The 12,157-nt window shown below is 43.8% G+C and overlaps 1 protein-coding gene across 1 annotated transcript in view; it reads right to left on the bottom strand.

The window, feature by feature from the left end:
- Positions 1-12,157, bottom strand: part of mtus2a (microtubule associated tumor suppressor candidate 2a) — a gene marked incomplete at both ends in the record, with an annotated part of 136,239 nt that overhangs the window by 99,467 nt on the left and 24,615 nt on the right. The window contains one exon of the mRNA XM_084320483.1: positions 7,363-7,617. Coding sequence (XP_084176609.1) covers positions 7,363-7,617 — 255 coding nt within the window. The remainder of the gene's footprint in view (positions 1-7,362; positions 7,618-12,157) is intronic.

Raw genomic sequence — 12,157 nt, 5'->3', positions numbered from 1 at the left:
CGTAACTTCGTTCGGGAATAAGACCCAATATGTCCCATGGCCAGGGTGAATTGCACATTGGCCGACTGATGTTTGGTTTCCCACATCACCTGACCCGCCAGGTGGTCTGGTACACAGATCCATAACCTGACCCGCCAGATGGTCTGGTACACAGATCCATAACCTGACCCGCCAGGTGGTCTGGTACACAGATCCATAACCTGACCCGCCAGGTGGTCTGGTACACAGATCCATAACCTGACCCGCCAGATGGTCTGGTACACAGATCCATAACCTGACCCGCCATACAGATACAGATACACTTGGACACTTGGACTAATAATGCATTCAGTCATTTGGACGGAGTTGTTAAAACTCACTCCACTCAAATCAATAGAGTTATATTCCACTCTATTCAAATCAAATTTAAAGGGACGTGGCTGGGATAAATTGTGCCAGTCAGTCAGCCAAAACAAATTCTTGGACCAAGGTCGAACCGAGAGCTCTGGAGTCGAAGGCTCTCTGGGAGATAAGAGTGGCGAGCGGCGTCCCACAACCCCAATCCCTAGTCCCCCCCCCCCCCCCTCTTCCTCTGCATTGGCGCTGCACTGTTGGCTGCCTCGTGTGAGGGAGACCTCCCCCACCCAGGACTTGGCTTGTGCACTCCCCCCCCCTCCCCCCCCCTCCCCCCCCCCCCCCCCCCCCCCCCCTACAGCCCTGTAACAACCCCAACCCACTCCCCCCTCCATCCGTAAATGGCGCTGCCTATGACGGCTGCCAGTCTGTTTGCGGTGGTGAATATGCATATGTTTGTCTCAAGGCTCTGTACCATTATTACTATCTAAAATGTAATAATTGTGGAATATTACTGTAATGAGCTGTATGTGTATGATCCAAGCGTCCTATGATCCTCATAGGAGCATAACAGAAAAAAGCATTCCATGTGAAGGTATTCTGTATCTTTGCATGTCAACTAATAAAGAAACTTGAACTTGAACTTGAACTTGAAGTGGTCCTTTGACCACAGTCCTGCAAGCAGGGGTGTAAAGTACTTGAGTGATTGTACTTTGTTACAATACTGTTTTTGAGGATTTGTACTTTACTCAAGTATTATTAGGTTTGTATACTTGTACCCAATTACATTTCAGAGAAAAAAAACATACTTTTTACTGAACTACCCACCCCAGTTAGGACAGCCGAAACACGTCCAATCTTTCGCCGTCGACTAAAGACGCACTTCTTCAACCATTATCTAAAAAGAAAGAAAAAAAAATCGAACCCTAACTAACCGTACTGTCATGCACTTGTCCTAATAAACTAACCTACACTGTAGCACTCAACACTTTGATGAACATTGTTGCTCAGCTGATAGAGTTGTGCCCTTCCTGATGGCTTGTCGTACAGAACTTGTAAGTCGCTTTGGATAAAAGCGTCAGCTAAATGACTAAATGTAAATGTAAGCGCGGATAGGATCTAAGTGGGATAGTGTGATCCTTCCACATGCTACGCCCTCTCAGTGAGAGTCCGCGCTGCCAGGTGAAAAGAAGCGGTTCATTGGCTGGACGTGTGTCGGAGGAAGCACGTGATAGCATCCACTCTCCCAGACCGACTGTGGGGGGTAAGTGGAAGGTGATTGGGAATTGGCATAACGACTAATATTGGGATGGGAGAAAATCGGAGGAAAAAGGTGGGGGGAAAAGATAATAATAATAAAAAAAAAAAAACAGCCAATCAAATCCCCATCAATGGAAAATTAACCCGCCCATACCCATGTTGATTGGTCCTTCTGCAAGACTAGAACGCAGGGAACTTTGATTAAACACCTGCTATCAGAAGAATAGACAGTCAGAAAAAAGTTTTAACTTTTACTTTTTAGTACTTAAGTACATTTAAAAGTAGAAACTTTTTGACTTTTACTCAAGTGTGTTTTTAGCCAGATACTCTGAATTTTACTTGAGTACGATTTTGAGACGGTACCCATACTTTCACTTAAGTATAATTTCTGGGTACTATTTTTACACCCCTGCTGGGAAGTGACTGTTTGGAAGAGGGCTGGCACTTAAAAAAAAAAAAATTGCCTGTAGCCACCAGTAGTTACTCAAATGCCAATTGGTCCAAATGCACTGTGGTTTGGGCACAAGCGCATAACTTGAAGCCTAACAAGAAGGATTCTTGCATGATAAAAATTATAATAATAATAATAATAATAATAATAATAATAATAATAATAATAATACAAATAAATATATATATACTGTATATATATTTCTACAGTCGTTTCATGTAAGGACAGGACCCTAGCCTTTGTTTCAGCTCAGAACCAATGATGGTCACCAAAATCGGAGCTAAGGCTATGCTACGATAGATGATAGCTGATGCCAAGATACAACTTATTATACTTATTATTACATTGTTGCAACACAACTGTTTCAGTAACATTTTGCCTTGATGGGGGGGGGGGGGGGGGGGGGGGGGAATAAGAATATTTTCACTTTGATCTCTTTCCGAGTCCCATCCAATCCTGTGGTTTATTTTCCCATCCCATCCTACTCCCCAGATTGCAGCATAATTGCCTTCCCATGGGATTACAATGGGACCCATGAGATTGCTATTCAGATGTCACCCTCCTCTGCCATGCAAGAAATACTCATCTTGTAAGATAATAACAAACAAGCAAAAATAATCAATCTGTGAAATGAGCAAATATTTTCCACATGTTTTCTGAAAATAAGATTTGAAGACAAAATATAAGCCTAATGGGGATGTTTTGCAGTGTGTACACTGTGGGTGCTGTACAGTAGCTATATATAAGAGCTGATAAATTTGTTTGTCTGAGGGAAGCATCAGCTGTGATTGGATGATATGTATCTTTATCTTTATTACGGATCCCCATTAGTCATCACCGCAGCAACAACTAGTCTTCCTGGGGTCCACACACAACAAAACAGTACATACATACATACATACATACATAACATTATAGTAGCATACATTTTAAAATATATTCCAATATTCCTACATATAAAAAATTATTCCAAATAGCATTACAGTACACAAACAGAGTATCAGATCACAGAAAATACAATAAAAGGGATTCCGTTCTGAGTGAGCTAGATCTTATAGAGCTCTTGTCTTGAGGCATTAGACCAGACAGCTGGACAGTAATCAAGGTGAGAAAGAACCAATGATTGTATCATTTGCTTCAATATCAGATCGGTTAGAAAATAACTACACCTTCTGATGATTGAAATACCTCTGCTCATTTTGGCAACCACATTGTTGGTGTGAGTTGACCATGAGAGTAAAGTGTTCCATCAAGTGTGACACCCAATAGCTTTGCCTCTCTAACTTGCTCAATAACTGTTCTGTCCTAAAGATATATAGCATGCTTGGATCCCAATATTAGGCTCTTGGTTTTTGAGATGTTTAACTTCAGCCTGTTTTCAGACACCCAAGTGGACACTAAGTTCAATTCTCTCTGAAGGATTTCGTTAAGCTCTTCTGTCTTGTCTGATGATGCATACATTGTAGTATCATCAGCGTACATAATCATACATGTATTTTCTAATACCCATGGCAAATCAAGGATCAAGAAAAGAGGGCAGGGTTTGAGATAGGTCAATTGTTGACCAAACGCGGACCAAATATAGGAAGTGCTTATTATTATTACCACTGAGCGCGGCATTCACTGCAAAACAAGCACACTGCATCTATCTATCTATCTATCTATCTATCTATCTATCTATCTATCTATCTATCTATCTATCTATCTATCTATCTATCTATCTATCTATCTATCTATCTATCTATCTATCTATCTATCTATCTATCTATCTATCTATCTATCTATCTATCTATCTATCTATCTATCTATCTATCTATCTATCTATCTATCTATATATCTATCTATATATCTAACTGTGCATCTTGGGGAGAAGGAAGAAAAAACACGGCTTATTATATTATTACCGAGGCGCGCGGCATTCACTGCAAAACAAGCACACTGTACACATATGGGCAGAAGACCAAATAAAACAGCTACTTGTGGGCACTCATAAAAACAATGCGGTGTACAAGTTGTTTAGCGAGAGGATGGTGGTAATGGGCTTCAATAGAACAATGGATCAATGTCACGTCAAAATAAAAAAACTCTGTCTCCACTGATCTGGAGGGCTCGCAGTCCACACACACAGACACACACACGCGCGCGCGCGCACACACGGGCTCGCAGCCACACACACACATTTTTCCACTCTCTATTGTCCAATAGACGAGCGCCATTTTCGACCGCGTGACATTGTTCAGAAAGTTCGGTGCGCTTGACAAATTGCTATGTGTGAACGCAGGCGAACCAAATGAAGAATGCAACAATGTTGCAACTTCACCACCAGAACCGCACCGAGTCCACCAAAACTATATGTGAATGGCTGAAATGCAAAACCTCATATCTGAAAATGTCACATTTCTTTTTAAACAAAACAATGTTGTCTTCTTTTTTTACATTTACATTTAGTCATTTAGCTGACGCTTTTATCCAAAGCGACTTACAAGTTCTGTACGACAAGTCATCAGGAAGGGCACAACTCTATCAGCTGAGTAACAATGTTAATTGTTAATTGTAATTTTTAAGGATACCCAATACAAATATCTTGCAGACAGACTGGTCCACAAAAAAAAAAAAAAAAAAAAGTTATATATATATATATATATATTTTTTTTGGGCCAGTGTGTCGGCCACTAATGTGGGCCGGTGTGTGGGCCAGTGTGTGGGCCAGTGTGTGGGCCAGTGTGTGAGTCGGTGTGTGGGCCACTAATGTGGGCCAGTGTGTGGGCCGGTGTGTGGGCCAGTGTGTGAGTCGGTGTGTGGGCCACTAATGTGGGCCAGTGTGTGGGCCGGTGTGTGGGCCAGTATGTGGGCCGGTGTGTGGGCCGGTGTGTGGGCCGGTGTGTGGGCCAGTATGTGGGCCGGTACGGTCCCGGGCTGAATTTGTGTCCCAGTCCGCCACTGGGCATGTATTTATCAAGCATCTGAAAAAAGGAGTGCTCAACTGAGACCAGACTGACTCATAAATCATAGTGAGATGTACAGTATATGATATGCTGTACCTGGCCATGTACATTCCAATCACTTGAAATCATGGCTGATCAGTAATCAACTACACTCATACACTATACATACTATACACACTATACTATACACTAACACAAATGTCCCTCTTTTTCCTTCTATGAAGGGTATATTGAGTATATGTTGTGCTGGTAAGACACTGATTTGTGTGACTTGCGTGTGAGTGTATACTGTATATATATTGGCCTTGACACTGTAAATCTATTTTTATCTATGAACCAACTAAGGTATGTCTACATAGTATATTGACATTGTTACTATAACATTTTATTCTATGAACCAATGTCTGCTTGATGTCTAATGCCTGTTATTTTATACTTGTCCAGGGACTACAGATGAAAACTAGCCTTCTTGGATAAATCTGGCATATTTATTATGTGCATTGTCCCTGTCAAATAAACAAACAAACTGAACTAAACTAAACTGATCCTGACATACCAAGTAGTATGAGGCAGGAGAGGGTGCCCCAGCTCTGGAAGACCTCCTGCATTGTCCCTCCCGCACTGACATGAAAACCTTTGAGAGGCTGGTCCTGCACCACCTCAAGCCCCTGGTGCATGACTGCCACCTGTAGTTTGCATACCAGGCAAAACATCACCAACAGACTGCAGGACAGTCATTCTGATGTGCTGGTGAGCCACACCGGCGCCCCCCAAGGAACTGTGCTCTCACCCTTCCTGTTCACCCTCTACACTTCCGACTTCTGCCACAACTCAAGCGGCTGCCACCTACAGAAGTTCTCAGATGACTTCCATTGTAAATTAGTACATCACAGACAACAATGAGGATGAGTATAGAGCTCTGGTGGAGAGCTTTGTAGGATGGAGTGACAGCAACCACCTCCAACTCAACATCAGCAAGACCAAGGAGCTGGTGGTGGACTTCCCGAGAGGCAAGAAGAGAGCCTTCCCGACTCCCATCACCATCCGAGGGGATGAGGTGGAGATGGTGGAGACATATAAGTTCCTAGGAGTACACCTAAACAATAAATTGTGATCGGACAACACAGAAGCGCTCTCTACAGGAAGGGACAGAGCAGGCTGTTCCGGTCCTTCAAAGTGTGCAATTGCACAACTACAGTTGTTTTACCAGTCTGTAGTAGCCAGCGTCCTTTTCTATGCTGTAGTATGCTGGGGGAGGGGTACATCAACTCAAGGGACACCAACAAACTGAACAAGCTGTTGAGGAAGGCTAGCTCCGTGGTGGGAGTTGAGCTTAGAGGTGGTGGCGGAGAGGAGGATGAGAAGGAAGCTGGCCACTATGCTGGAGAACCCCTACCACCCCGTCTATGAGGAGCTGCCAAGATGAGAAGCACGTTCAGCCGCAGACTCAAACCCCCCCGACACACCACTAACCGCCTCGGCCAGTCCTTCCGACCAGCGACCATCAGGCTCCACAACAGTGGGCAGGGACCACTGTCAGCAGCCGGAGAACAAACAGCAGCAGAACTCTGACTCCCACCTAAACTACACGGACTACAACGCAGAACGTATGACGACTGCGCCTGTGTATACTGTATACATTACTTGCTCATAGTATATATTCAGATTTGAAGTGTTATTGACCATAATATATATTTATATATGGGGCGGCTACGTGGCGTTGTGGGCAAGGCGCTCGCCACAAATGACGGAGACGCTGGGCTTGCCTGTTCGAGCCCAGCGCTCCACATTGCTTTCAGTTTAGCTGGTCGTTCATACTAATACACATTGGCCGTATTAGGGGGTGGGAAACTGATGGGTGGGGATCGGGCGTTGTGGACAGCGACTCCTACAGGTCGGTTGGTGCGCCTGCGCAGTAGAATCAGGAAGTGTCGGGGGCAGCGTGAGCCTCCCACGCGTTACTCCTCGCCACTGAGAGATCGAGCTGCGCAGGTGAAAAGATGCGACTGCTGTCACCTCAAGTACCGGAGGGGACTTGTGCTATGTATGACTTAGTCCACATTGCAGCCGGCTTGTGGGAGGCAAGAAACAGCGTTCGTGACAGGGGAGGGTTGAATTGGATGATACGAAATTGGGATGGGAGAAAATATAGAAAATGGGAGAAAAAGTGGATAAAAAAAAATATATATATTTATATATACAGACCCTCAAGCGTATATTCAGAGTTAATTATATTGTTTACACTACTTATTTGAACTTTTCTACTGTACTATAGTTTTATTGCCTGTAATACCTGTATTTATGTCTTCTGCTATTGCCATGATCACTGTGCTGCTATGATGCCTGAATTTCCCCAAGGGGACAGCAACTCACGGTGTGTCGGCCTGCAGGGGTCGCTCTGCCCGCTGTCGCCAGACTGGACCGAGGAGACGGAGGACACGCTGGAGCTCCGGACGAAGCCGAAGGCTGCCAGGCGGCCTGGGGGCAGGCGGCTGGAGCTGAAGCCGGGGGGACGCAGGCCGGACTGGCTGACTTTAGGAAGGAGGGACCTGGGGGCCTGGACTTGTGGTTGGGCTGCGGCAGGAGCGGCCGGGCCAGGAGGAGGAGGTGGAGAGGTGAACCTCTGGTCTATTGCAGGGAAGAAGCACACAAGAACACAATGTATAATATGTGACAATAGGTGGACACTTATGAAGCATTTCTATAATCGGCAGAGTCACTCACTCATTCACTCACACAGTCACTCACTCACTCATTCACTCACTCACTCACTCACTCACTCACTCACTCACTCACTCACTCACTCACTCACTCACTCACTCACTCACTCACTCACTCACTCACTCACTCACTCACTCACTCACTCACTCATGGTTTGCCACTCTGCCTCTAGTGGTCTGCCCTGATTCTATGCATCTATTAGATTAGATTAGATTACAATTTATTGTCATTATACAGCACGAGTACAGTACAGCGTAAAGAGGTTTGGCATCCAACCAGAGTGCAAATGTAGCAGTAAAGTGCAACAGCAATATACAATGTACAGGTGATTAAACTCGGTACAAAATATACAAATTAGTACTACTGAGTGTAGTGAGTTGTAGTATAATATGTACAGTGATACAGGTATAAGGACAGTATGGTAGTAGTCATACTGGCCAGCAGCGTAACTAGTAAGAGTAGGATATGTACAGATATAGTAAAGGACTATGTGCAGGTAAGTACAGACAGGTGTGGAAAGGTATGTATGCGGTGAGAATAAATATATCTATACTATATACATATCTATGACACTGTGTGTCCTTGTTGTTTATACAGGTGCTTCCTGTTGGGCAGTGCAGAGTGTGGATGGGATGGGGTTATAAAGTAAAAGTAGGTACCTCTCGTCACAGACGTCTAGTGGCATAAGGCCACAAGAAAGTTCTCAGGACCGCAATTGGAACTTTGGCCACTTGATTTAAATAAATCAATGCAGAGGGTGAATCTGTGTGTGTGTGAGAGTTATCCCTTTCTCTACACAGTCTTGAATTTAGGGGTTTAATTCCCTGTACTGCTGAAGAGAATACACAGTGTGTGTTATCTGTCTCTGTTACCTGTGGGGGTAAACCCTTATGTTTGTACCCTGATCAGGTGTTCCCAGTGTGTGATGTGTTATGTCTAGTTGTAGTTCCCTGTTCTGTTCTTGTAGTCCTTATCGTTTCCCTCCCAGGTGTATCCATTTGCAATCAACCCAGGTGTGTCTTGTCTCGTCATCCCCTCGTGTATAACTGTCCTTCCATGTGTGAGCTGCTGATCCTGTCTGTACAATTCTGTGTTTTGTTTGTCATTACTTTATGTTAGTTTCTGATTACAAAAACCATGGTAACTATTAATTAAATATCTTTTGTTGGTTACTTTGGCTACCGTCTCCTTATTATGTTACATTGACAAGACAACGAGCCTTCCTTCAGTCAATGGTAACGTAATAGTCTCCCTCACATAATGTTTATTTCCTGTGTAGACTAAGCCCTCAGTAGAGGCTGTAGAAAACTCAGTATTACGGCCACATACGCTTCAACTAGCCTACTGCTACAGTGATCCACTACTGCAGCCACTGCTTTTGGCAGTACAGGAGAGAACATTATGTGAATTCTTAAAACGGGTGGCATTCCCCCTTTAATAAAATGTATTTTTTTTATTTTTATTTTTTGTATATCTTTCTTCCCCTCCTTTTTCCCGATTTTTCTCCCATCCCACCCTTCCTGGTTGTTGCGTACTTTCCCCTACTGTTGGTCCGGGAGACCGGAGACTGTCGCATGCTCCGACGCATGTGCAGCCTGGGGCAGGCCAACCTGGCCGCGCAGGTTCTCACCGGGGAGAGTGTAGCGTGTGGGAGGCCACACTATCTCTCCTTAGTTCCAACCCTTGCTGAGCAGGCATCCCGACCGAACTGTAGGGGTCGCTGTCCACAACGCCCAGGACCCACCCATCAGCTTCCCCACCCCCTGATACAGCCAATTGTATCAGTGTGAGAGGCCAGCCAAGCTGATAGCAACGCCGGGAGCTGGATTCGAACAGGCGAATCCAGTGTCTCCCGTTGTTGGTGACGAACGTAGTCTCCGTGCGCCACCTGCCCCCCCCAATAAAATGTATTCTGACCATATCAGTGTGGGCTTAATCATTGCATCAGAGCAGATTTATTTTTTCCAGTTTGCTGGGAGTTGACCCACACTGAGACTATCTGGAGTCCATCAGCACAATGCAGACAACAAGAAGAAATTGTTAAAGGAGAGGAAGAGCAGGAGGAAGAGAGAAGACAATCTTTACTCAGGAATAGAAGAACATGGTTTTTGGATATTTTTATTGGTTATGGAGTTGAGGTATATTTAATAACGTTAGTTATTAAAGATAAGTTACTTAAAGTCAATTTAGGTTAACACATTCAGCGCCAGGGATTAGTCTGGTCCTTGTGGCTAACGTGCCACGTTTCCATAACATATTTTCACTGTGTGTCACTATGTTTGGAGAGCTATATCTATATTCTATATTATAGCTATGGAGACAATACTATAGTCATTTGACAGTGACTTTCTTCCGTCAAACATGCAAAAAAGAGAATTTTTTTTCATGCATACGTTCACGCGTTATCCGGTGGTGAATATAAGTATAGTTAAGGAGTGATACGGGATCATTCCTGAAAAGCAAGTTATAGGGCACTACGTGTATTCTACTATAAGCGTTGGTGTTTCTTGCCTGGACACGCTACTATTTCCAAATCAAATGTATATAATAGGTATTATGTTTTTTTATGCTTTGATGGCCAGTAACGGCATTCGTGTTGAACACTACAGATGCTGATCAGATGGATGGATATGAAAACATTGTTGGATCAAGCTGAAATTGATGTCAGATAGTCCTTACCTTTGGTCGGGGGTATTCCAAAAAAAATATTCCAATTGTCTGATTGCGATTTCCAGTATTGGTGTCCATCTGGTCCCGGACATCGTTTGGCACAACTTATGGATTGAGTGTGCCAGATGCGTTTCGAAGTGGTCGGATGAAGCGATTTACTCGGCTCCGTCTAAATATAGCGCCCGGAGACATTTGAGTGTAACACAGGGTTAGATATAAGGTTTCAAAGGGTGGGCGACACTGCCATCTGGCAGGATGCGGCCGGTATTGCACTTTGGCGATCTCAAATCCTTTCCTATGGCAACACGGCAATATCGAATAAAAAGAAAAATTACCAAAACCCGAGATACCTCGGTCTGGCGTCCAACGCATGGCGAGTTAACACGACTCGGGTTTGGCGCTGAATGTGTTAAGAGTTAATAAGTCTGTGTATTGAGGATGTCTGTCTTTCACTTTCACTTTCCTGGGAAGAGTGGAAAGGTCAGTTTGCCACAGAAACGGACGCCTAGGTGTAAACAGAAGCCTTTTGTATTGTTTTTGCTACCGGAATAACTTGTGTCGTCCGGTTCTGTGCTTTTGAGCTGACGCTAGTTTCCAAAGGATAGGAGAGAGACACCGCGGCGCAAAACGCAGCTACAAGCAATCGATTATGAGGAGGAGGAAGAGCTGCTGATTTTAATCGGCAGGAGAGAGAGCCGTATAATAGCCCCGTGGTGCGGTCGGATATAACTACCTGTTGTATTAACTTAATTGATTGATGTTTAACTTCTCTGTGTCCAGTCCTTTCGACTAGCTCCACCTGTGCATTGTAAACAATGAATGATGCATGTAATTGTATTAACGTTACTGTGTGTTGTAGCTATGTTAATCAATTCTGAATGGCATTAACGTTAGTTGGGTATGTTAGTGCTAATGTTAGTACTAATGCAAAAAAAAACGTACTGTCATGCACCTGTCCCAATAAACTAACCTACACTGTAACACGCAACACTTTGATGAACATTGTTACTCAGCTGATAGAGTTGTACCCTTCTTGCTGTCTTGTCGTACAGAACTTGTAAGTCGCTTTGGATAAAAGCGTCAGCTAAATGACTAAATGTAAATGTAAATGTAAATGTTGATAGCATTGAATAGCATCAACGCTAGCTGGCTGGCTACAACGAATTCTCACAAACTGGCATCGTAAAATCTCAACACCAGCCATGGGAATATTATTTACTAAATTATGGAGGCTTTTTAATCGTCAAGGTAAGAGGATTTGTCATGATCAACTGAAGGCGTATGCTATGGAACAGTCTATGTGCTTGGCTACTTAGCTAGCTTATTTGGGTTTTCAGAAAAACATGACGCTAATCTCTAGCTAGTATCGTATCGTGTATTTCATCACAGTAGTCTCCCGGTGTTTAATAAAAACGTCTAGCCAGGACATATAAGACATATATGAATCATGTTTCTTTTTTGTTGGGTGGCTTTGCATGCGGATTAAGGGAGAGGTGGGCTATCATGTCATCGGTTCAGGAAAAGATGCGTATAGGCTTGTAAAGACGGGAACGCAAGGGTGGCGTTGATTGATTGATTTATTGCGTCTTCAGATTTGTCCACTCTGGGAGGCGTTCTCATAAAATAGCGTATTCAGGCTCCCAGAACGCGGTTCCGTGTGGATGAAAGGTGCATACGATCAAATACTTTGACGGATACAACCGAAATAGTTTTCGTCGGGACAAAACGTTAAATCTTTTGTAATATTGTAATTTAGTATCTTTTTGATGTAGAACTG

The sequence above is a fragment of the Notolepis coatsorum genome (genome assembly GCF_963971535.1).
Source record: "Notolepis coatsorum genome assembly, chromosome: 8".
In the NCBI taxonomy this organism is placed as follows: Eukaryota; Metazoa; Chordata; class Actinopteri; order Aulopiformes; family Paralepididae; genus Notolepis; species Notolepis coatsorum.
The sequence above is the reverse complement of the archived record's forward strand: the minus strand, read 5'-3'. Positions and strand labels throughout refer to the sequence as shown.